The sequence below is a fragment of the Oncorhynchus clarkii genome, chromosome 9 (genome assembly GCF_045791955.1).
Source record: "Oncorhynchus clarkii lewisi isolate Uvic-CL-2024 chromosome 9, UVic_Ocla_1.0, whole genome shotgun sequence".
In the NCBI taxonomy this organism is placed as follows: domain Eukaryota; kingdom Metazoa; phylum Chordata; class Actinopteri; order Salmoniformes; family Salmonidae; genus Oncorhynchus; species Oncorhynchus clarkii.
In genome coordinates this window covers 28,215,236-28,242,494 of record NC_092155.1, presented here as the reverse complement: position 1 = coordinate 28,242,494, position 27,259 = coordinate 28,215,236, and the positions used below count along the sequence as shown (strand labels likewise).

Below are 27,259 nucleotides of genomic sequence, written 5' to 3'. Positions count from 1 at the left end.
AGCCGTTGTTGCTCCCAGAAGTTTCCACTTCACAATAACAGCACTTGTTGTTGATCCGGGGCAGCTCTAGCAGGGCAAACATTTTACGACCTGACTTGTTGGAAAGGTGGCATCCTATGCAGGTGCCATGTTGAAAGTCAATGAGCTCTTCAGTAAGGCCATTCTACTGCCAATGTTTGTCTATGGAGATTGCATGGCGGGGTGCGCGTTTTTATACACGTCAGCAACGGGTGTGGCTGAAATAGCCAAAACCCACTAATTTGAAGGGGAGTCCACATATTTTTGTATATATAGTGTATTTTTGTAGAAACATAGGCTATAGCCTACCTTTTTCTCTGTTGACATAATTTAGCATCTTTCTCAACTGGGCAGATGCAGTGAGGAACATTCCCCCTGCCAGGATTGGCCGGCCCAGTTGAGTTCAAAGTCAAACATGCCAGTTAACCAGCCAGATCCTACTGAAGTTGCCGAAATGGCCGGTAAAAAATGTAAAGGTTGGTGTCGAGATAAAAAAAAAGCTCTCAAAGCCTGTGCAGCAAAATGTGGGCTACCAAATTAACAGATGTTAATGTTTTTAAAAAAAAGTTATGCTGGTGCTTTTGCCAGTTGAACTAAAGAAGCAAAAAGTGAGCAAGGCTTGTGAGGGAAATGCTACCACTACGAGCCGAGTCAAATTTGGATGATGAGGACCAAGAACGTGATTCAAGGCTCACAGACAGTTTAAAAAGGGAATCTGCCGTTGCTACATCAATTTTTTGGACTTATTGATATATATTGATTCTTGAAAAATATAACTTATAAATGCCTCATGAGCTTAGTTCAACCGTCATACCTTGCATCAGAGCTCAAAATATTAGTTTGTTTTACTCCCATATTTGTAAACAATGTAAATGCAAACAAACACTGTATAGACTCAAAACATGGTTAAAACTATATTTTTGATATCATGGATGGTCAGTCCTTGCATCCATGGCTTTGTCTATGAATTTGAGAGTGGCTACATTACTCCAGACCCATCCCTCAGCTTTTTTACCAAAACAGAGGTGTGGTATGCTATTGTTTCAATTAAGGATGATTCTAGCTTTGTTTTGTGGCTATATAGTGTTTGTTTACATATACTTTGTTTACAAACATTGGAGTAAAACAAGACAATATTTTGGGTTCTGATGGGATACAACATTTGAGCGGTTGGTGCCGGGGCTGGCGGTATGGTGCAATATTGCCAGAGCAGTCCACCACTGGACGGTCGTCCCAAGTTACCACGGTCACAAAATCATAAACCCCGCCCATTTCTACAATTATCTTCTTAAAATGTGATTTTAAACCTAACCGTAACTTTAACCACACTGCTAACATTATGCCTAACCTTAATTTAAGACCAAAAAGCACATTTGTGTTTTCTTGAAGCTTTACGATATAGACTTTGTGGCTGTATTATCGCGTGGATCCCCACTGGTCAGAGGGAGGCAGGGCAAACACTGTGACAAGCATAGGCATAACACAGTTAGTTACTTGCCATCTCTCATCAGCCTAGGTCGATATTTGCCATTCGGATCTACAGTCGTACAATAGAAAATACGCATTTACCAAGATGCCTAAGCCATTGACAGACCAGGAGAAGAGAAAGCAGATATCGGTGCGAGGGCTTGCAGGTGTGGAAAATGTTTCAGACCTCAAGACTAATTTTAATCGCCATCTCCACTTTACACTCGTAAAGGACCGAAATGTGGCGACCAAAAGGGACTACTACTTCGCCTTGGCCAACACAGTGCGCGACCATCTGGTTGGCCGATGGATCAGGACGCAGCAGCACTACTACGAGAAAGACCCCAAGGTAAGCAGGCGAGTTGCCGCAGTGACACAGTGTTCCCGTCCCATCGCAATCTTCCGCACAAATTGCAGGCTTCGGCACGTAGGCCTGCGCCTCTTTCAGACTCCGGGTAAAGTGGGGAGGGGGTGGTTTTCCCAGGGAAATATCACTGCGCATTATGTGAAATTATGCTGAAATCTAGACTCTGCGCTTCAGACGCTAAAATTACAGAAGTGTTATGCTCATATAATATCAATTGAAGGGAAAGTAGACTATTTCATCCTCAATGTGATTATGCAGGGAAAATGGTAAAGGAATGCCAAATTCTACATTGAGCGCTCCATCAAAGCTCCTTGCTAGTTAGGCTACATTATGATGTTGCATCTCTGGATGAGAAAACATTCAGTACATTTCTGTATATTATCTCATTCTTAATCACTGAGTTGATAAATAAACTGGAGACAGCATCCAAGATGGACGCCTGTCGTTTTCAACATAATCTACTCACGTTCGCATACTCTTATCATTTTTTTTCATAATATAAATTCCATACATTTTGAAGGATATACATTTAAATGTGACATTTGTTAAGAATGTATAGATTTTTGTAACACAACATCACAAACACGCAAAACCAAAAACGCATACAGGGTTGTACATTCAAATACATGTAAAATGCTTAAAGCTGCAATATGTAACTTTTTGGGGCGACCCGACCAAATTCACATAACAATGTGAGTTATAGGCCTGTCATTCTCTTTGAAAGCAAGTTTAAGAAGTGGTAGATCTGTTCTATGTGCGCTATTTCTATGCTTCCTGTTCTTACATTTTTGTGTCTTTAATTTTTGGTTTTGTACACGACCTACAATATTTTTGTTTATGTAATATATATTTCACAGCGGTTTAGAAGTTACAATGATTCTCTACACTATACTTGCTTGGTTTGTCACATAAACTGAAATTAGGCTAACTATTATAATTTCAGCAACCAGGAAATGGCGAGCGATTTCTGGATAGTGCATCTTTAAGAGTAGCAATAGATTGAATTACTTTCTTATTCTTACGGAGCATATTTTTTAATGTGACAAAGTAATTAGTTAATTCAACCTTTAAAAATACAGAATATTATTTGTTATGTTCTTAAAGAAAGTAATTGTATGGGTGTAATATTGAGCAAGAGTTATGAACAAATGCATCACATAAATTGAGAATCTTGGATTATTAAACAGAAAAATAACACCAGACATTTGCAGATTTAATGTCTACCCAGAAAATAGTTACATACACACATTGGAAAAATACATGTTAAATTGATTCTGTCCAATTCTAGTGAATCTTTTTTTTAAATTTCAACAATTTACTATCTGTAATGTGCTAGAAGCCTTGCTTAAGACTGATATCCACTGGGGCTGATATGCTTGATCCATTTTTGCTGCAGATCTCTGCCCCCTTGATTGCTGAATCATTAACCCATATTTTTAACCTGGCAAATATATCTGGTACTATCCCCAAGGTTTGGAAGGCAGCCCATGTACTCCCCGTTCACAAAGGTGGTGACCCTAAATAATTATCGCCCAATTTCTTGCCTAGATATATATATATTAGAATTCTTGATTATTTCTCAGCTAAGATCTTTCTTATCTTTGAAATGTATTCTAAATGTGCTGTACATCAGACAGGTTTTAGACCAGGTCATAGCACTATCTATGCTGCATCCCTAGTTATAAATGATTAACAGTATGGATAAAAGGCAACATTGTGCTGTCATCTTCATTGACCTGTCAAAGGCTTTCGATACTGTTGATCAATGTAACCTGCACTTGTATGCAGATAATACTGGGTATGCTATTGCCCCCACAGTTGACCAGGCTCTAAATGCAGGTAAAACAAAGTATATGTTGTTCTCTAGAGCGCATAATAATAAATAATGATATAAGCATATGTACTTTGGATGGTGTCTATATTGATCTTGTCCCTGCTTACAAAAATCTGGGCATCTGGATAGATGAAAAGCTGTCTTTTAAAAAGCATATTGATGAGGTAGTTAAGAAGCTGAGAATAAAAATGGTCTTCTTCTATAGAAGAAGCAGTGATTACAGCCTCAAGTCGTCTTGGGTATGACGCTACAAGCTTGGCACACCTGGATTTGGGGAGTTTCTCCCATTCTTCTCTGCAGATCCTCTCAAGCTCTATCAGGTAGTATGGGGAGTGTCGCTGCACAGCTATTTTCAGGTCTCTCCAGAGATGTTCAATCAGGTTCAAGTCCAGGCTCTGGCTGGGCCACTCAAGAACATTCAGAGACTTATCCCGAAGCCACTCCTGTGTTGTCTTGGCTGTGTGCTTAGGGTTGTTGTCCTGTTGGAAGGTGAATCTTCTCCCCAGTCTGAGGTCCTAAGTGCTCCGGAGGAGGTTTTCATCAAGGATATTTCTGTACTTTGCTCCCTTCATCTTTCCCTCGATCCTGACTAGTCTCCCAGTCCCTGCTGCTGAAAAACATCCCCACAGCATGACGCTGCCACCCCCATGCTTCACCGTAGGGATGGTGCCAAGTTTCCTCCAGATGTGACGCTGGGCATTCAGGCCAAAGAATTCAATCTTGGTTTCATCAGACCAGAGAATCTGTTTTTTCAAGTGGCTTCTGTCTGGCCATTCTGCCATAAAGGCCTGATTTGGTGGAGTGCTGCAGAGATGATTGTCCTTCTGGAAGATCCACCCACCACCACAGAGGCACTCTGGAGCTCTGTCAGAGTGACCATCGGGTACTTGGTCACCTCCCTGACCACGGCCCTTCTCCCCCGATTGCTCAGTTTGGCTGAGAAGCCAGCTCTAGGAAGAGTCTTGGTGGTTCCAAACGTATTCCATTTAAGAATGATGAAGGCCAAGGTGTTCTTGGGGACCTTCAATGCTGCAAAAAAAGTTGGTACCCTTCCCCAGATCTGTGCCTCGACACAGTCATGTCTCGATACAGTCATGTCTCGGAGCTCTATGGACAAATTCTTCTACCTCATGGCTTGTTTTTTTTTTTTTGCAAACATTTCTGAAATGCTGATTTTGCTTTGTCATTATGGGGTATTGTGTGTAGATTGATGTGGAAAAAAACTATTTTAGAATAAGGCTGTAATGTAATAAAATGTGAAAAAGTCAAGGTGGTCTGAATACTTTCTGAATACACTGTATTATGTGACTTGTGAAGCAAATTTTTACTCCTGAACTTATTTAGGCTTGCCATAACAAAGGGGTTGAATACTTATTGACTCAAGACATTTCAGATTTTAATTTTTTATTCATTTGTAAACATTTCTAAAAACATAGTTCCACTTTGACATTATGGGGTATTGTGTGTCTTTTGTCTGCGCTTATGTCTGCGCTTATGTACAGCTCTGTTCCATTCGAACCACATGTTTTTTCAATGTGTTTCAAGTGTGGAGACTTAACAATTTCTTTGTGGATTTTGCTGTGTGCTTGGGGTTATTGTCTTGCTGGAAGATCCACTTGCGGCCAAGTTTCAGTCTCCTGATATCTGAAGTCTATGCCGTATTCTGAGGCCTTGAACCTCTTGTCCACTTTAGTAGTGTTGTTTGTGAGATTCACAAAGTCCCCCAGCATGTAGGGCTCCACTGTCACACAGTCCGCCACCTCACCCGTCTCCAAGATCTGAAACACAACAACCAGCTGTCTAAACAGGAGGCAGGTTCACTTCCTCTGAAGATTTCTAAACATTACTAGTGCATAACATTTGTCATTTAGCAGACACTCCCAGGACCAGTGGAAGCAAAATAGCCCCATAACATCAAAGGTCCATCACTGTATTTGTAGGTAGTTATGGGTTTTGATTTTGTTCATGCATACCTACTGTAAAATATGATGGTGGATCTTTGATGTTATGGGGCTATTCTGCTTCCACTGGTCCTGGGGCCCTTGTTAAGGTCAACAGCATCAACGTTGTTGCCTCTGCCAGGAGGCTGAAAGTTGGCCGGATGTGGATCTTCCAGCAAGACCATAACCCCAAGCTAGAGGTCGACCGATTAATCGGAATGGCCGATTAATTAGGGCCGATTACAAGTTTTCATAACAATCGGAAATTGGTATTTTTGGGCACCGATTTGCCAAATGCTTTTTATTTTTAAATGTTATTTTTTTAACACCTTTATTTAATCTTTATTTAACTGGGCAAGTCAGTTAAGAACACATTCTTATTTTCAATGACGGCCTAGGAACGGTGGGTTAACTGCCTCGTTCAGGGGCAGAGCGACAGATTCTCACCTTGTCAGCTCGGGGCATCCAATCTTGCAACCTTACAGTTAACTAGTCCAACGCAATAACGACCTGCCTCTCTCTCGTTGCACTCCACAAAGAGACTGCCTGTTACGCGAATGCAGTAAGCCAAGGTAAGTTGCTAGCTAGCATTAAACTTATCTTATAAAAAACAATCAATCATAATCACTAGTTAACTACACATGGTTGATGATATTACTAGATATTATCTAGCGTGTCCTGTGTTGCATATAATCTGACTGAGCATACAAGCATACAAGTATCTAAGTATCTGACTGAGCGGTGGTAGGCAGAAGCAGGCGCGTAAACATTCATTCAAACAGCACTTTCGTGGGTTTTGCCAGCAGCTCTTCGTTGTGCGTCAAGCATTGCGCTGTTTATGAATTCAAACCTATCAACTCCCGAGATGAGGCTGGTGTGACCGAAGTGAAATGGCTGGCTAGTAGCGTTTCAAACTTCACTCTCTCTGAGCCTTGGGGTGGTTGTTTCCCTTACTCTGCATGGGTAACACTGCTTCGATGTGGTGGCTGTTGACGTTGTGTTGCTGGTTCGAGCCCAGGGAGGAGCGAGGAGAGGGACGGAGGCTATACTGTTACACTGGCAATACTAAAGTGCCTATAAGAACATCCAATAGTCAAAGGTTAATGAAATACAAAATGGTATAGAGGGAAATAGTAACTACAACCTAAAACTTCTTACGTGGGAATATTGAAGACTCATGTTAAAAGGAACCACCAGCTTTCATATGTTCTCATGTTCTGAGCAAGGAACTGAAATGTTAGCTTTCTTACATAGCACATATTGCACTTTTACGTTCTTCTCCAACACTTTGTTTTTGCATTATTTAAACCAAATTGAACATGCTTCATTATCTACTTGAGGCTAAATTGATTTTATTGATGTATTATATTAAGTTAAAATAAGTGTTCATTCAGTATTGTTGTAATTGTCATTATTACAAATACATGTGTTTTTTTTTAATCGGCCGATTAATCGGGATCGGCTTTTTTGGTCCTCCAATAATCGGTATCGGAGTTGAAAAATTATAATCGGTCGACCTCTACCCCAAGCACACATCAAAATCCACAAAGAAATTGTTAATCAGTAGCAATATGCTAAATGCGTTTACATGAAAGAAGCTATGCAAATATAGCAACAAGATAACAATATGAATTTTAAAAGTGTGATGTTGGTGATGTAGACGCCAAGGAACTTGAAGCTCTCAACTTGCTCCACTATAGCCAGTCGATGAAAATGGGGGCGTGCTCGGTCCTCCTTTTCCTGTAGTACACAATCATCTCCTTGGTCTTGATCACGTTGAGGGAGAGGCTGTTTTCCTTGCACCACAGGGTCAGGTCTCTGACCTCCTCCCTATAGGCTGTCTCATTGTTGTCGGTGATTGGGCCTACCACTGTTGTGTCATCAGCAAACTTAATGATGGTGTTGGAGTCATGCCTGGCCGTGCAGTCATGAGTGAACAGAGAGTACAGGAGGGGACTGAGCACGCACCCCTGAGGGGCCACCGTGTTGAGGATCAGCGTGGCGGATATGTTGTTACCTACCCTTACCACCTGGGTGCGGTCTGTCAGGAAGTTCAGGATCCAGTTGCAGAGGGAGGTGTTTAGTCCCAGGGTCCTTAGCTTAGTGATGAGATTTGAGGGCACTATAGTGTTGAACGCTGAGCTGTTGTCAATGAATAGCATTCTCACATAGGCTTTCCTTTTGTCCAGGTGTTAAAAGGCAGTGTGGTGTGCAATAGAGATTGCATCATCTGTGGATCTGTTGGTGGGGTATGCAAATTGGAGTGGGTCTAGTGTTTCTGGGATAATGGTGTTGATGTGAGCCATGACCAGCCTTTCAACGCATTTCATGGCTACAGATGTGAGTGCCACGGGTCGGTAGTCATTTAGGCAGGTTACCTTAGTGTTCTTGGGCACAGGGACTATGGTGGTCTGCTTGAAACATGTAGGCAATACAGACTGAGACAGAGAGAGCCTTGTACACGTCTCTATGTGTGGAGTAAAGTTGGTCTAAAAAAAAATCCCCTCTGGTTGCACATTTAACATGCTAATAGAAATGAGGTAAAACTGATTTAAGTTTCCCTGCATTAAAGTCCCCGGCCACTAGGAGTGCCGCCTCTGGATGAACGTTTTCCTGTTTACTTCTGGCAGTATACAGCTCATTGAGTACGGTTTCAGTGCCACCCTCGGTCTGTGGTGGTATGTTGACAGCTACGAAAAATACAGATGAAAACTCTCTAGGTAGATAGTGTGGTCTACAGCTTATTATAAGATACTCTACCTCAGGCGTGCAAAACCTTGAGACTTCCTTAGATATTGTGCACCAGCTGTTGTTTACATAAATGCATAGGCCCCCGCCCCGTGTCTTACCAGAGGCTGCTGTTCTGTCCTGCCGATAGAGTGTATAACCCTTCAGCTGTATGTTCTCAATGTCATTGTTCAGCCATGTCCCGTTGGTTGGATAAACATGCTTTCAGTTCGTCCCATTTATTTTCCAGCGATTGAACGTTAGCTAGCAGGACGGAAGGCAAAGGCAGATTAGCCACTCGTCGCCTGATCCTCACAAGGTACCCTGATGTCTTTCCGCAAAATCTCAGTTTCCTTCTTCCGCAAATAACAGGGATCTGGGGTGTTTGTATAATATCCCTCCCGTTCGACTCAGGGAAGAATAACTCTTCATATAGTTTGAGGTAAGAAATCGCAGTGCTGATGTCCAGAAGCTCATTAGAAGCAACATTATGTACAAAACAAGTTATGAACAACGCAAAAAAACAAACAGGATAGCATGGTTGGTTAAGAGCCAATAAGATGGCATCCTTCCCCTCCGGCACCATCACATAAACAATAGAGTAGATAAAGTTAGTAGACAAACAAGCAAGCAGTATTAACTCAAAAGCGGGCCTTAATTCGCATTAAAAAACAAGTGCACAGAATTTGCAAAAAATTCCATGTCAATGAACATGAACATGTAGCATCAAGAAAACTGATCAATGAGTATGTTTACATGCACTCTAATAATTCAATATTAAACTGCTTATGGCAGTAGGCCAGGCACGTGCACAGATAGGGGTCTACCTGTGCCTCCCACTTGCTCCTTTGCCGTCCCACTCGCCAAGTGCCCTTTTGGGTGGTAGTATAATTAAATTTTTGAATACAGGTTTTGGCATTGTTCTGAACCGACTGCCCGCAAGTCGTCATGACATCGTCAAGTTCGCCACCCTCTACCCCCACCCAGTCCTTTTGTTGCGCCTGTTGTTCTGGCCTGTAGAGAGCTCGCACGCACAAAACAAGCTCTCAGTCTTATGGCAGAGTTAGATGTTCATCCACGTCTTCCAAACTTTTTTTATTTGCAGTTACTCCAAACGTCAAATTTCAAAGTGTTTTTGTTGCTCCTGCTGCTCGTAAGTTTAGGCACTCATTCCAAATGGTTACGGTAAGGGTTAAGTTTTGGGATAGGGTTAAAACCAAAAACCAGCTTGCACGATGGTGATCGAACGCACAACCTTCTGATCCAGAGTCATGGGACCACCCCCGCCCACAACACCCTAACAAAACCCAAGCCTACTTGATGGTAACAGCGCTCACTATTGCCCCAGTGGCCAGTTTTGAAGGCCTTTCCCAACGTCCTTAGGACATGGATAGACGTCTTGAAATACCTGGCTGCGCATGCTTTTCTGCTGTCCGGTATTCAAATTTGAGATGTAATCACCGTTCCAGTGTATAGCTAGCTACCTAGTTTAAATATCAACAGTACTGCAACAGCAGCAAAACATTTGATTAACACTTGATTTACATCATCAATATTCGGTCTGGTTGGCTGATACACACAGCAGAGAGAGGCAGAAAGAGAGAGGATCAGATGCATCAATGAGGCCTCCGACTCAACTCCCCCCTTCAGTCGGGAGTTGGACATGTGTGTCAGGGCAGCAGCAACACAGACCACAATATACTAAAATATCCAAACAAGCCAGCCTGACATTTATCATGAGTTAGAAGATTATGAATATTAAATTATGAAGTTATTATTTAAAAATCGAAAGAGCATTGAAGATTTAAAAAAAAAGCAATCAGTCAAAAAAAAGGGGGGGTTGGGCTCTTTTTTTCATTTTGAGCACCTGCGCCCTGAAAAGTCTGTGCACGGCCATGCAGTAGGCCTGACTTTGACATTACTAGTCATATAAACGCCTTACTCTGTTTATGTGAATCGGCGTAAAGTCATAATCGGCATAAGCAGGTCTCCTGCAACACGGTGATCAAATAAAGACCCTGAGAACATATTTGACCAATACCTCCATGCCCCGTAAGAAATATAAATAATCATTTGTTTACACAAATCCTTAGTTGATGACCCCTGGTCAAGAGTTCAATTAGATTTTTGGTATTTGGCCCATTTTCCTATAATAGTAATTTCTCATAATCAATCCATTCTTCCCAAAGTCTTCATGTTTACAAATGCATTTAATAGCTGTAGTAATAGTTGTAACACTGCTGTTATTTAGAGTGTTTATGTAACCCCATCTCCACCAATGATTGGCATCTCCCTCCCTAGTCGCTCTAACCTTTTAGAAGGGCCAACTAATGCGACTATTTTTAACAAGGGACTAGATGCCTTTGTCACTTTATCATGGTCACACTCAATGGGACAGTAGGGAGCTCTGTTTTCCATGTCCTCATTTGCATGCCCTCCTATTGTCGGAATAACCCCATTTGAAATGTCACAGGTCAATCGAAGTCTCGGGTGTCGTTCCCTCCTAGCTCTTCATTTAGGATATCAAACACACCATCCCGATCAATTATGTTGTAGCATTTTATACAACGAGTGGGTCTAATCCTGAATGCTGATTGGTTAAAACCGCATTCCAGTCAGTGTCTATTCCACAAGTTACCACAGGCTAAATATATAACGTTAAAATGCCTATTTACTCTGTTCCATCTGACTGTGCAATCCACTGTCTCAAAAGCATCTAGACATTACCTTACATTTATTTTAGAATAATATTTAATTTTCAACAGCAGCGATTTGTATAAAGCTTGCTATCTGTCTCTCTGACATTTTCAACATCGTTTCAGTATTCAAATTCGATCTTCAGCTGTCCCATAGTAATTTTGTCGGGAGTCGGGACGAGACAGACAGGCAGCCAGCGTTTCTCAGCCAGTCAAAATCATGACTCAGCTGGCATCATTTTTATAGATATATACAGGGCGCGACAAAGCCTATTTCCCCCTCAGGAAACGAAAAAGATTTGGCATGTGTCCTGAGATCCTCAAAAGGTTCTACAGCTGCAACATCGAGAGCTGGTTGCATCACTGCCTGGTGCGGCAATTGCTCGGCCTCCGACTGCAAGACACTACAGAGGGTGGTGCGTACGGCCCAGTACATCACTGGGGCTAAGCTGCCTGCCATCCAGGACCTCTACACCAGGTGGTGTCAGAGGAAGGCCCTAAAAATTGTCAAAGACCCCAGCCACCCCAGTCATAGACTGTTCTCTCTACTACCGCATGGCAAGCGGTACCGGAGTGCCAAGTCTAGGACAAAAAGGCTTCTCAACAGTTTTTTTATAAAACAACAGTAAAAAGACAGGCAATATACAGTAGCGAGGCTATAAAAGTAGCGAGGCTACATAAAGACACCAGTTAGTCAGGCTGATTGAGGTAGTATATACATGTAGATATGGTTAAAGTGACTATGCAAATATGATGAACAGAGAGTAGCAGTAGCGTAAAAGAGCGGTTGGCAGGTGGTGGGTGGAGGAAAGTTTGCAGCCTTTCTAGCTTCAGTTTGAAGTGATTGTTTTAGCTGTGTTGTTGGCTAGCTCCTCTGAACAACAGTGCCCTGACGAGTGAGCACATTTTCTATGTCAGGCAAAATCGTGCCTCATTAGCTCATTGTTATGGATGTACCCAAATAAAGGTAACTAGAAAACAGCTTAAACAAATGCAAATGCAGCTACTTTGCTGTTATTCTGGCTGCTTTGACGTGACTGTAAGTTAGCCGTAGTTGGCTAACTAGCAAGCAAGGGATGAGAATGATGCCCGCCAGTATGGCAATGGAACATTTGAAACGAACGACTGGGTCGCGTCCAGATACAGAACAAAAAGACTGAACGACAGGGTTGCATCTCTGGCAACCGAACCGATAGAAAGAACGACCAGCCGGCTTGGGTAGCAACCTTAGATTTGTGTAGGGACTATATGAAATAGTATGAATAAATTCATCAAAATAACATTTTTTTAAATAAAAAATATGTAAATCATTATTTAAATAAGATAGTAACCCATTGTATAAAAGTGATAATGCCCTCAAAGCCGGTGTTTGAAGGATATATTGGCACGGTTTGCCGGCCCTCAACTTCTTCTGGGGCCTAACAACACCCATGCCAATATATCCTCCAAACACCGGCTTCGAGGGCATTATCACTTAAGTGGGGCGGCAGGGTAGCCTAGTGGTTAGAGTGTTCGACTAGTAACCGAAAGGTTGCAAGATCGAATCCCCGAGCTTTGAGAGCATGCCCCTGAACAAGGCAGTTAACCCACTGTTCCTAGGCCGTCATTGAAAATAATAATTTGTTCTTAACTGACTTGCCTAGTTAAATAAAGGTTTTAAAAAAATTATTAATAAATAAAAAGTAGTGACCTTAGAAATAATGAAGCGAAGAGGCATTTGCAACTAGAGGCATAAAAACTCTAGATCACCTTTACTCCACACACAGAGATGCTTGCAAAGCTCTCCCTTGCCCTCCATTTACCAAATGTGACCATATCTCAAACAGGAAGTACCAGTGACGCTCTCAATACGGTAGTGATCCGATGAAGCAGAGGCTAAACTACAGGACTGTTTTGCTAGCATTATTAAGTGCTTCATTAATAAGTGCCTCGAAGACGTTGTCCCCACAGTGACCTTACGTTCATATCCCAACCTGAAGCCATGGATTACAGGCAACAACCGCACTGAGCTAAAGGCTAGAGCTGACGATTTCAAAGACCGAGAGACTAATCTGGACGCTTATAAAAAATTCCAATACGCCCTCCATCAAACAGACAAAGTGTAAATGCCTTTTATGCTCACTTTGAGGCAAGCAACACTGCACCACCATGCATGAGAGCATCAGCTGTTCCAGACAACTGTGTGATCACGCTCTCTGTAGTATATGTGAGTAAGACCTTTAAACAATTTAACATTCACAAGGCCGCAGGGCCAGACGAATTACCAGGATGGGTACTCAGAGCATGTGCTGACCAGCTGGCAAGTGTCTTCATTGACATTTTCAACCTCTCCCTGACCCAGTCTGTAATAGCTACATGTTCCAAGCAGACCACCATAGTCCCTGTGCCCACGAATGTCAAGGTAACATGCCTAAATGACTATCGCCCTTTAGCACTCACATCTCTAAAAATAGAATGCTTTGAAATGCTGGACATGGCTCACATCAACACCATCATCACATACACTGGACCCACTCCAATTCGCATACCGCCCCAACAGATCCACAGATGACGCAATCTCTATTGCACTCCACACTACCCTTTCTCACCTGGACAAAAGGAACACCTCTGTTAGAATGCTGATCATTGACTAAAGCTCAGCATTTAACTCTATAGTGCCCTCCAAGCTCATCACTCTTCCTCTGACACTGGATCCTGGACTTCTTGAAGGGCCACCCCCGGGTGGTGAGGGTAGACCACAACACATCCACCACACTGACCCTCAACACGGGGCCCCTCAGGGGTACGTGCTTAGTCCGCTCCTGTACTCCCTGTTCACCCACGACTGCGTGTTTGTGCACAACTCCAACACCATCATTAAGACCCAACAGTGGTAGGACTGATCACTGACGATGATGAGACAGCCTACAGGGAGGTCAGAGACCTGGCAGTGTGGTGCTAGGACAATAAGAACTCCTTCAACGTCAGCAAGACAAAGGAGCTATTCGTGGACTACAGGAAAAGGAGAAAAGGAGGGCCGAGCAAGCCCACATTCACATCGACGGGGCTGTAATGGACAGGGTCAAGAGCTTCAAGTTCCTCGGTTTGCACATTACTAAAGACCTATCATGGTCCAAACACACCAACACAGTAGTGAAGAGGGAACGACAACGCCTCTTCCCTCTCAGGAGGTTGAAAAGATTTGTCATGGACCCTCAGATCCTCAAAACGTTCTTCAGCTGCACAATTGAGTATGTTTACATGCACACTAATAATTCAATATTATAGAAGAAGGCCGAGTATGACATTAGTCATGTCAACATCTTACTCTGCTTATCTTAATCTGCATTAGGTCATAATCGAAGTAAGCATACGGCGAGCAATCTTTCAAATTATTAGGACATGTAAACGGCTTAATCGGCGTTCCAGTGGTAGATTTGATCTGCGCATGTGCCAGGCCAGTCCCGGGTAGCGCAAGCTTCCATCTTATGTGCGAGTGAAGTGAGTTAGGAAAAACTGTAGGTATGCATCTTATAAATCGTTTTCACATACACACCTCGCATGTCCCAACTCAGAATCAAATAGTCTTCGCAGAAATAACATGGTCACTGTGCGAGAGCGTTTATTTTGTTTGCCGATGTTCTGCATTAACAAACGTTCCCATCGGGTAGCCTGATTTCAGATGTGTCCATGTAAACAGGATTGTTAGGGAAATCGTTCTTCTTGCAAAGCATGTAAACGTTTTAAAATAACTATTATATTAACCTGACTATCCACAAAAACTGCATTATTATGTGCATGTAACCATGCTCATTGAGAGCATCTTGACTGGCTGCATCATCGCCTGGTATGGCAACTGCTTGACCCGCAAGGAGCAACAGAAGGTGGTGCGTACGGCCCAGTACATCACTGAGGCCGAGCTCCTTGCCATCCAGGACCTCTATACCAGGCGGTGTCAGAGGAAGGCCCTAAAAATTGTCAGACTCCAGCCACTCAAGTCATAGACTGTTCCCTCTGCTACCGCACGGCAAGCGGTACGAGAGCACCAAATCTGGGACCAAAACCTCCTGAACAGATTCTACCCCCAAGCCATAAGACGGCTGAACAGTTAACCAAATGGCTACACAGACTATTTGCATTGTCCCCCTTTTTTTCTATGGACATTCTTGCACTTGCTCTATGCACACTCACTGGACTCGACCCACACACTCACACATACTACACTCACACACTATATACGCTGACACAAACAAAACACTCACACATAGACACTCTTCACATAGGCTGCTGCTACTCTTTTTTATTATCTATCCTGATTGCTTCGTCACTTTTACCCCTACCTACATGTACATTACCTCAATTACCTCAACTTCCTCATACCCCTGCACATTGACTCTGTACTGGTACTCCTTACAGAGACTGGACTCTGTTTATCATGCATCCTTGCGCTTTATTACAAATGCCAAGTCACTCACCCACCATTGCAACTTGTACCAAATGGTAGGTTGGACCTCACTTCATATGCACAGAAAGCTACATTTGTATGTGTTCATCCACAAAGCCCTTTTGGGTAAACTCCCTCTTTACTTCTGTAGTCTGGTCTCCTTCACCACCAGCAGTTGTTGATTGTTGCTGCCTTCTTGGCCAGGTCTCCCTTGAAAAAGAGACTCCGGGTCTCAATGGGCTTTTTCTGGTGAAATAAAGGTTAAATAAATAAAACAATGGAAACTCCTTGTATATAGCCTCGTTATTGTTGTTTTTTGTGTTACTATTTCCTTTAAAAATATATATTATTTGCTCATCTTTTCTTACCTTTGAACTCACGGTAAAGTCTACACCTGTTGTATTTGGTGCATGTGACAAAAATGTATTTGATTTCATTATGATTTCATTGCATAGCTTCAGGGTGAGTTACATACGCCATACATGAATCTGAGTGAGGATATGATGTAAAAACCTGTATGTCCTTGAAGTAGGTGGAGACAAGCTGCAGAGAAATCCTATACGGACGAAAGTAAACGAACTGCCACGGTTTGCAGCACTCTTTATGTCGGTTATTGTGAGACCACGGGATGAATCCAAGTGCTTTATAAAGAACTTTTGTCTTTTGAAACAGTTGTTGGTGTACACTAGCGGTATTAATAGAGGCTTGGGAGTTAGTTGAACTCATTCCAATGCTCTCTCAGAAAGAGCTGTTGCTTGACGGGTCGCCAAGTATAGATCTGCTGTTTTTGGCAGCACCGGCTCTCCCCTCTTGGCTACAGCTGCTTCCTCTCTAGAAGAATAGGAGAGGCAGAGATAATGTTGCATTTCTCAGGGCTACCACATGGGGGCACACTACTGTTGGATGGCTGAAGGTGTGTTGAATGCAGAGGGTATTCCGCGCTGTACTGTATTGCATTCACTTTCCTTGATGTACCTTCCTCTGTTGCTCCTCTCCAGCGTGTGTACTACCTGTCCCTGGAGTTCTACATGGGGCGCACCCTGCAGAATACCATGGTGAACCTGGCACTGGAGAATGCCTGTGATGAGGCCACCTATCAGGTGACTGACGGATAGGCCTTAGGGCCATAGGACCCTTCTGGACCATAACAGTGTCCCATCATAGTTACCTCAACCTAGTACATTGTCTGTGACATACACTGTGGAGGGTATGAAACTGGCACATTGAACATTAATGACACTGACAATGAGTGCTTTTTTTTTGTTACACTCCATGTAAGATTCAAGAATACCTTCTGATTATTTAATAATTTCAGGTACGTGGCCCTACTCTGAGATTGAACACTGCCCCATTCCCTTGTATTCAGATGCTAAAGCTTGGCTTATTACGCTAATGTAGCTCCCATCCTCCCTCCACCCTAAAATGTATGAAGGCTAATAAAGTACTATAAATCTTAACAATGTATCTTCGTCTTCAACAGTTGGGTCTGGACATGGAGGAGCTGCAGGACATTGAGGAGGATGCCGGCCTGGGAAATGGTGGTCTTGGACGGCTCGCCGGTGAGTTTCTCCTCCTACTCCTTGGCTCTCGATTAGTCTACCTCACTGGTTCTTCCCTGCACAAATAGTGTAGCCAGTGACAGTAATGCTCAGGCAGTGGTCAGGAAAACCCCCACCTCATCTCTCCCTCCCCCCCACCTGTGCTCTCAGCCTGCTTCCTAGATTCCATGGCGTCTCTGGGGCTGGCAGCTTACGGCTACGGCATCCGCTATGAGTTTGGCATCTTCAACCAGAAAATAGTCAATGGCTGGCAGGTAGTTTGACTGACTGGCAAAGTTGATTATATTTATGTACATGTCTGTGAGTGTATATGGTACTTTCCAGTGCTTGTTGGAGTCATGTGCTTTAGATGGTCCACTTATTTGATGAATCATTTCTCACATTTTTGTCATCTACTCACAGTAGAGTCATGATGCTGTATAATCAGAACTCATAGTTCATTGTAGTGACTGACATCTCCTCACAGGTGGAGGAGGCTGATGATTGGCTGCGCTACGGCAACCCCTGGGAGAAGGCCCGCCCCGAGTACATGCGACCTGTCCACTTCTATGGCAGAGTGGAGCACACCCCCGATGGGGTGAAATGGGTTGACACACAGGTGAGAGGCCACATAGAAAGGATACAACATAGAAATAGTCATCATTGTAGCCATAACTAAACATTACATGACCCTGCTATGTTGACAGGTAGTGTTGGCCCTTCCTTATGACACCCCAGTCCCTGGCTACAGGAACAACGTTGTGAACACCATGAGACTATGGTCCGCCAAGGCCCCATGTGATTTCAACCTGAAAGACTGTGAGTTACTTCTGGACTGTTTGGGCTTGCCTGGTTTACCGCTTGAACCTACTGATTCAATTATGCATTGCTCAACATCTTTACAACCTTTGTAATAGTTTTTATCAGTCAGCTAATTCACCAGTCAGATTGTCAGGATTGGAGCTGGAAAACAGTCTAGTGCAAGGCATTTTAAATGTATGATGAGACCAGACGTTTTTCTGCCGTTCTACAGTCAATGTTGGCGGCTACATTCAGGCTGTGCTGGACAGGAACTTGGCTGAGAACATCTCCCGTGTCCTCTACCCTAATGACAACGTGAGTAGAACCCAGTGTTTATGTAACCTTTATTTACCCAGCCGTCAATGCACTGTTATGAGGAATTCATAATAAACAAGTGGGATGGACTGTGGATCTGTGTTTGACCCTAGTTCTTCGAGGGCAAGGAGCTTCGTCTGAAGCAGGAGTACTTTGTGGTGGCGGCCACTCTGCAGGACATTGTCCGTCGCTTCAAGTCCTCAAAGTTTGGCTCCACCGAGGTTGTGCGTGTGGACCTGTCCACCCTACCTGACAAGGTAAGCTCGATACAATAGATATTCTTAGCGTCCTAGACCATGTTGTAACCGGACGATATGTATCAAAGCACCATATACTCTTCAAATGTCTTTGTTCATTGACCACTCTACGGTACTATGCCAAAGACACAATGGCGGAGTGTGAGACTATATGCAAAAGTTTCCTTCCCTAACTGCATCGTATCTATTGTGCTGATGTCCTCTCTCTTGCCCATATTGTAGGTGGCCATCCAGCTGAACGACACCCACCCTGCCTTGGCCATCCCTGAGCTGATGAGGATCCTGTTGGACACGGAGCACCAGACATGGGAGAAGGTACAGTGCTGGTCCCCCTGCTTAAGCAAAAGTGTTGCACAAAAAATAGAAGTGTAACGAATACTCACCACGAAAAGGGGAATGCTCCCAGAGATCTTTATATAATGACGAGATGCTCATGTCTCTGCCCTAATAATGGGAGTTGTTGTCCCAAAGGCGGGAAGGCAGGTCACAAGCTTAGGTCTAAAATAAGCCAATAGAAACACATTGGGCTTATTTTGGACAGATTTTGGCAAGAGTGAAACCTCTCGCTTAGCCTCTTCCTCTCACAGCCTCTTCCTCTCACAATTTCCTTCTACATGCATCTTTGTGTTTTACCCCTCTCTCAGGCCTGGGACATCGTTACACGTACCTGTGCCTACACCAACCATACAGTCCTGCCTGAAGCCCTGGAGCGCTGGCCAATCGACCTGTTCCAAAACCTTCTGCCCAGACACCTGGAGATCATCTTCGAGATCAACCGACGCCACCTGGAGGTAGAGAGAGAAAGAGGGCGGGGGGAGGGGGGTGGAGTGGGAGAAAGAAAGACAGTGAGAGAGAGTGAGAGAGACATCCAAATGTTCACTCCATATTACAGTGTGGGTCAAAAAAATAAGTCATGGGTCTTAAAACCACCAGACTGTACAATTTTAGCCGTCTTACGCCATGATTTTGCAGTCTCAGACAAAATGTCTACATCATGGGCAAATTCTTATGTTGTAAACGATTGTCGGACATCTTGGCTCATTCAGTGTGACAGGGTCTAGGTCTGCTAATTAAGTACCATTACGTGTGGTCGTAGGCTCCAACAAAGTTCTGTCAGTGTCTGAAATGTTGAGCCTTTATCGTATAGTGTGGCTGATGTTACGAGCCGATCCTGGTGACTGACCTCAGCCATAAGGCACCTGACGATTATTGTGAATCGTCAGATTAATCTAACGGTTTGTTTTAAACGTTTTCATGCTTTGAAAGAAGAAGGATTTCCCTGAAAATATTTGTTATGTGATACATCTAGAATCAGGCTACCTGGTGGGATTTGTACAAAATCAGCAATCAAAATAAATGTTCAGCGACCATGTTCTTTAGGGGAAGCCTATTTAATTCTGAGTTCGGACACCAAAAGAATGCAGGCACCTGCTCGTCGAACATCTCATTCAAAAGTCATGGACATTAATAAGGAGTTGGTCCCCCCTTTGCTGCTATAACAGCCTCCACTCTTCTGGGAAGGCTTTCCACTAGATGTTGGAACATTGTTGCAGACACTTGCTTCCATTCAGCCACAGGAGCATTAGTGAGGTTGGGAACTGATGTTGGGCGATGAGGCCTGGCTCACAGTCAGAATTCCCGAATCCTCAGAAAGGTGTTCTATGAGGTTGAGGTCAGGGCTCTGTGCAGGCCTGTCAAGTTCTTCCACACCGATCTCGACAAACCATTTCTGTAGGGACCTCATGTTGTGCACAGGGGCATTGTCATGCTGAAACAGGAAAGTGCCTTCCCCAAACTGTTACCACAAATTTAGAAGCACAGAATCATCTAGAATGTCATTGTATGCTGTAGCGTTAAGATTTCCCTTCACTGGAACTAAGGGGCCTAGCCCGAACCATGAAAAACAGCCTCAGACCATTATTCCTCCTCCACCAAACTTTTCTGTTGGCACTATGCATTCAGACAGGTAGCGTTATCCTGGCATCCGCCAAACCCAGATTTCTCCATCGGACTAGGTGGGTAAGCGTGATTCACCACTCCAGAGAATGCGTTTACACTGCTCCAGAGATCAATGTCGGCGAGCTTTACACCACTCCAGCCGACGCCTGACATTGCGCATGGTGATCTTAGGCTTGTGTGTAGCTGCTCGCCCATGGAAACTCATTTATTTTTTATTTTACCCCCTTTTTCTTCCCAATTTTGTGGTATCCAATTGTTAGTAATTACTATCTTGTCTCATCACGACAACTCCCGTACGGGCTCGGGAGAGACGAAGGTTGAAAGCCAAACGTCCTCCGAAACACAACCCAAACAAGCCGCACTGCTTCTTAACACTAACACGCATCCGGCTGCGACAGAGCCTGGGCGCGAACCCAGGGTCTCTGGTGGCACAGCTGGCGCTGCGATGCAGTGCCCTAGACCACTGCGCCACCCGGGAGGCTGGAAACCCATTTCATGAAGCTCCCGACCGAACTGTTCTTGTGTTGACGTTGCTTCCACAGCCAGATTGGAACTCAGTAGTGAGTGTTACAGCAGAGAACAAACGTTTCTTTTTAACGTTCTACGCGCTTCAGCACTTAGGAGTCCCGTTCTGTGAGCTAGACATTTCCACTTTACAATAAAAGCCCTTACAGTTGACCGGGGCAGCTCTAGCAGGACAGAAATTTGACAAACTGACTTGGTATATGACGATGCCACGTTGAAAGTCACTAAGCTCTTCGGTAAGGGCAATTCTACTGCCAATGTTTGTCTATGGAGATTGCATGTCTTTGTGCTTAATTGTATACACCTGTCAGCAACGGGTGTGGGTGAAATAGCCAAATCCACTAATTTGAAGGGGCGTCTACATACTTATATGTGAACTATTTCTAAATTGCATACTTTAAGTTGTTCCAAACTCACTTCACTCGCACATAAGCATAGAGTGAGGCTTGTGCCGCTGGTGCTGGCACATGTGCAGATCAAATAAACCATTGCAGTTGGCGTAGCCTATGTCAACCTCGCAAGCCAATTGCAGAATGTGACGACAGAACTGGAGCAGATTGTACAATCTGTCCAGGTTGACATCAAGATCTAATTTTGGAACACCACACAGTGTGACGTGATGAAAGACTGAATTCGACGTACCGTCTGCAGAGCCTTTTAGAGGGATTAAGAGTTAGATACAGTCCAAACCATTGGCTCAACATTTATGTGCTAGCATCTCTCACTAACGTGATCAAAACAGGAAGGGCCGTACTACTATAAAATCCTTTGTCCCTCCTCCCTCAGCGCATTGCTAACCTTTACCCTGGGGACCATGACCGTCTGCGCCGCATGTCCCTGGTGGAGGAGGGCGACCAGAAGAAGATCAACATGGCCCACCTGTGCATCGTGGGCTCCCACGCCGTCAACGGAGTGGCCCGCATCCACTCGGACATCATCAAGGCCACTCTGTACAAAAAAAAACGTTGTTTTATTTTGGCGTTAGCTATACTGTACTTTGCTATCCCATTGGTAAATGAGATGTCGAGGGGCATTTGATCATTCGCCCATTGTGTCCACAGGTTCAAGGACTTCTACGAGGTGGACCCCCACAAGTTCCAGAACAAGACCAATGGCATCACACCCCGACGCTGGCTGGTCATGTGCAATCCTGGACTGGCTGAAGTCATTGCAGAGGTATGTGGTGGAGTATACAGCTAAAGTGAAGTAAGAGTGGCTTTGACAGTAGTGTTTGATAGAATTCTTCTAAACACGGGTGTTTCTGAATGTTTGAATGTGCAGAGGATTGGTGAGGATTACATCCGCGATCTGGACCAGCTGAAGAATTTGCTGGAGTTTGTGGATGACGACTCTTTGATTCGGGACATCGCCAAGGTCAAACAGGTCAGAACACAACAGTCTCTTCTCATATGGTGTCGTTGTCATTTCGGTCCACATCTCCGTCTTGAGACAATGACTATCACTCCTCCTAACACCTGTTTCTATCTGTAGGAGAACAAGCTTAAGTTTTCTGCCTATCTCGAGGAGCACTACAAGGTGAAGATCAACCCCAACTCCATGTTCGACGTTCAAGTCAAGAGGATCCACGAGTACAAGAGGCAGCTGCTTAACTGCCTGCACATCATTACTCTCTACAACCGTGAGTGGTACTCCATTCTTTCACAGCTCTAGTGAGAGACATTATTCAGTAAACCAAGTTAGCCTGTCTTCTTTTTCAATCAGGCATCAAGAAGGAGCCCAACAAGAATTGGACCCCCAGGACTATCATGATTGGAGGAAAGGTGAGTAGCAATTAAAGTGTGATTACATAACAAGGATGCACAGTGTATTGTAAAAGTCTTAGTCATAGATATATTTTGTTAGCCTGGTCCTACATCTGTTTGAGCTGTCTTGCCAACTCCTATGGAGACAACGACTATAGTTTTTAAGACAGCACAAACAGATCTGGGACCAGGCTAATCTTTTGAGCTACCCTGTATGAGATTTTGGCATCCATGTGCTTCCATATGTTTTTCTCCATTTTCCCCAGGCTGCCCCTGGTTACCACACTGCTAAGCTGATCATCAGGCTGATCACGGCCGTTGGAGATATTGTCAACCACGACGAGGTGGTGGGCGACCGCCTCAAAGTCATCTTCCTGGAGAACTACAAGGTCACTCTGGCTGAGAAAAGTAAAAAAAAAGTCACATACTTGTTGGTTTCTTTCTTTATGCTCCCATAGGAGCTAAGTAACTCTCAATGTCTTTCTTCTTCGTTTAAGACTTTGCGCTCGCTAGCGCCGGCAAATTTTGTTAAAGGTTTGAAGACCCATCTTTCTCTGCCTGGTCTCATCTCTCTATTTCTGTTTATCCCTGTCCCGCTCTCTTCCCCCCCCCCATCTCTCTTTCTCTCTCTACCCAGTCATCCCTGCGTCCGATCTATCTGAGCAGATCTCCACAGCTGGCACAGAGGCGTCTGGAACTGGCAACATGAAGTTCATGCTGAACGGAGCGCTCACCATCGGCACAATGGACGGAGCCAACGTAGAAATGGCTGAGGAGGCCGGGGAGGAGAACCTCTTCATCTTTGGTATGAGGGTGGATGACGTGGACGCCATGGACAAGAGCGGGTAAGACAGTGGAGGGTGTGAGTGGGTGGATGGATGGATGGATGGATGGATGGACAAAGAGGTTCTGGTTAGTGATGGTGGAGAAGACAAAAATATTGGTATTGGATGATAGCTATGGAGAGAACTTATGGATGACATGGAAGGATGCTTACTTGGTAAAGTTTGGTGCGGAAGCCAAGACGTTTGGAATGGTGAAGGATGGAACGGAAGCAGATTTTTTGGGGGGGGATGACTTGGAAATGATGATAGGTGGAAAAATGACATAATGGAAAAAATATGTTTTATCTTCTTTATAAATGTATCCTCTTCTTTAGTAATTTATCCATCTTCCAGATATGATGCCATGGAGTACTACAATCGCATTCCTGAGCTGAAGCTGGCCATGGACCAGATCGCTGGTGGATACTTCAGCCCCGACCAGCATGACCTCTTCAAGGACATTGTCAACATGCTACTGCATCATGACAGGTGGGTGAAAAAGCTGAGTCACCGAAATAATACCCAAATGCTGACACACTGTACTCAACTGATATACACGCAGCCACACAATGTCTAACCGAGCATGATGTTTGTGTTGCAGATTCAAGGTGTTCGCTGACTACGAAGCCTACATCAAATGTCAGGACAAAGTCAGTGCTCTCTACAAGGTCAGTGTTTCATAGACTGAATATCTATTGTTTTATTTTTTCTTAATTTCTTTCTTTTTTTGTAAAGTGTGTTAAGATCTGTTTAAATGCACTGTAAATAAAAGGTGACTTGACTATTCCCCTGTCAACTCTCAGAGTTTTTCCACATACATAACATAACAGTATTCCTTCCTTCTGCAATGGTTTTAATTCCCCTCTCTTCCGATCCATCCCAACAGAACCCCAAAGAATGGACCAAGATGGTGATCCACAACATCGCCGGTTGTGGTAAATTCTCTAGCGACCGCACCATCTCCCAGTACGCCCGGGAGATCTGGGGCATGGAGCCCAGCCTGGAAAGGATCCCTGCCCCAGATGATCCTCGCCAATAAGCCCCAGCCAGAAAACCAGCCTCAGGCTTGTCCACATTCCCAACCTCTGTTTTTCCCACAGCCCCCAACTTCTGCCTTTACCTCTGGCTATTCCACAAAAAAAGAAATGTTAACTTGAGAAATAGTTTAGAAACCTGAAATCTCCCCTATAACTAGTACCTTTTCATTGTGCTATTTAATTGTGGTCAGTATTAGTTAATGATTGACTATAGCAACCCCCTGTCCAGCTATGTGATGGCCAATAACCTGAAACCACTTTTAACCTCGACATTCAGTACTAATTTTCAATGGGCTGGGTCAAAATCTGCATTCACCTTCTCAATGCATAGTCGACTAGCTGTGCAACATCAGTAACACTGTTGACCATCATTTCAGACAATTTGGCCGTAGAATACACCCTTTAACAGTCATTGGGGTCAACAAGTAGCTGGAAACCTCAACACTGTCTAATGGTACCAAAACCATATCTTCCAAGGATGAGACAAGATACAACATTAGAGTGGCTGAAAATATGCACGTTCTTCTCACATAGACACTGTGATTCTACACTACAGCTTTGGCCTGCCAATGACCACCGCTTTAATCATATCTGCACCAAATAACGAATCAGGTTCAATGGACTAGGTTGACATGCTCATCTCTTGGCTAGCCCCCCACACCAATGCTTATTACTAAAAAATAGTTTCTGCTGTCAGCTGTGTTTTGTTTAGCATGATCCCATCAGTATATCCTCAAAACGTTGTTCCGGTGTCGGAAGTTATGATCCATCATTTAGTGCAACAAACTAAGCCTTCTCTCCTCCACCTTCTCTGCCTAATACCTCTATGATTGACTATAAAGCTGCCTTAACGAAGCTGTGTTAGTAGTTGTACGGCCTAAAGTGAGCCCATGAACACCTTGACTGCTCATGTAAGCAGCTATTTTTTTTATGTTCAAATAAATAAACATTTCTGGTACAATAGTATTTTTCAGTGTTTGGAAGTCTTGGACTTAACTTTAAGATTATACTAGTAATTGAGTGTGTAGGGTTGATGTAAATTGCACTTTCCATTAGTTTATTAATGTTTATCTTCCTTTAGGAAGAGTCTGAAAAGCACTGAAAGCTTCAAACCCTGCATTCTCTTGTTAATGTGAAACAACCGTCAATAAAGGAGACAAAGTTACAACAATTGTTGTGATATTTTGTTACATTCCCTAATAGCTACATTCTCTCATCACTTTTTGTCTATACATTTTTGTGTCTATGAATGAAAACTGAGCAAATTACACCACAAAAATTAGGTAAAGATCACATGACGGCGCTACCACAGGACTATAGAATTGCAAACAAAGCCAAAGTGAAGTACACACAACAAACACACAAACAAGCTAACTAGCTGCATAACTGGAACCTGTTGCTGCGTTTGAATCATGTCTGGCCTTCTGCGGGGAATGCTGAAAGTGCAGTTGGCTGTGGCTCTTCTTTGAGATTGAGTTGGTGGATCGTATCCAACTTTTAAGGTGCATACACCGACACCTAAGATGCATGCACCGCCACCCAAAATGCAAGAGCCACGCGGGACAACTTTGTTTGGATGTCTGGACGATACTGAAAATATTTAGCTAGCTAATGACCTCCTTTTCCACATGGAAAAGACAGACAGAGACTTGCTAGCTATGTTAGCTAGTTAGCTGGAATTTTCTACAAGGAATCTGCCTCCCGAAAAAAGCTTCTCCCAAGTGGGTGTGACACCTACTCCCATTGCCTGCTGCACTGCTGCTTGGATTCCATCTGGCGATCTGTTCACCGTCTGCCCTGGCCTGTCTCCCCCTGTCTGGTATAGGTACCCCCACCACACTCACCTCTCTCTCCCAAGCTTTCGACTCTGAACTTACAATGGCTTGCCCCAAGTTGTTATATTTTTCGAAAGTGCTTTATGCTATTTGCCTCACCACTTCTGCGTGCTTTGTTGACTATGAACTTGCTTGTTTACCCAACATGGGACAGTCTATGTTATGTTTGTTCCCAAACCCGGGACTCTCTATTGGCCACACGGACTCTTGGCCTCCCATCCTATTCTAACCACCTCTCGCCGGCTTTGTATTCATGTTACCTGATGAAATTGCTGTACAAAATGATCTTGTTGCCATCTAATGCACATTCAAATGTAATAAATCAATACTGCAGAGCTCTCCATGTCCTTTGCCATGCCCTGATTGTATTACTGCTTATTATATCTGGAAATGTGCATGTTGTTGGTCAATTTCTTCAACAGATGATCAGGTCTATATAATTATCAAACTTATATATATTGGTAGTAGAAAGAAAACACAAACTCTTTTTTAAGTATTACAATTCTCCTTTAGCAATACAATTGTAGGCAGAAGTTGGTACAGAGTACAGTATATGATAGACACTTTGCATAACCTGGGTAGAGCTAAGACCTACTGTAACTCCTAAAGCCTCCCCAGTCCTCCTTGCGAGACTTTCCATGACCACAACATTTTAATAAATCTAACCTCCCTCTGACAGCAGCAACCATCTTGTCAGCAATTAAAAGCTCAGAAGTGGGTTTGACCGAAACTTGACCTTTCATTACAAGTATAGGGTCATAACAAGGTGTACGGGTGTAAGCATCCTCTGACAGGTGGCTGTTTTCATCAGGCCTGCGGCAGCCTTGTGTTCTCAGAAAACCAGTCGTATTCTCAGAACCTCAGACGACGAGACGGCCTACAGGGAGGAGGTGAGGGCCCTCGGAGTGTGGTGCCAGGAAAATAACCTCGCAC

At 43.8% G+C, this 27,259-nt stretch overlaps 1 protein-coding gene across 1 annotated transcript; it reads left to right on the top strand.

The window, feature by feature from the left end:
• Positions 1-1,296: 1,296 nt before the first annotated feature.
• LOC139416171 (glycogen phosphorylase, muscle form) lies at positions 1,297-26,669 on the top strand. Its single transcript, XM_071164519.1, has 20 exons — positions 1,297-1,834; positions 16,471-16,572; positions 16,953-17,031; positions 17,182-17,285; positions 17,498-17,629; positions 17,718-17,829; positions 18,044-18,126; positions 18,240-18,383; positions 18,606-18,698; positions 19,028-19,174; positions 21,654-21,817; positions 21,929-22,043; positions 22,149-22,250; positions 22,359-22,506; positions 22,590-22,648; positions 22,897-23,038; positions 23,268-23,475; positions 23,809-23,943; positions 24,056-24,122; positions 24,341-26,669. Exons 1-20 carry the CDS (start codon positions 1,592-1,594, stop codon positions 24,491-24,493), a joined length of 2,532 nt encoding a protein of 843 aa, XP_071020620.1. The 5' UTR covers positions 1,297-1,591; the 3' UTR covers positions 24,494-26,669.
• Positions 26,670-27,259: the final 590 nt, after the last annotated feature.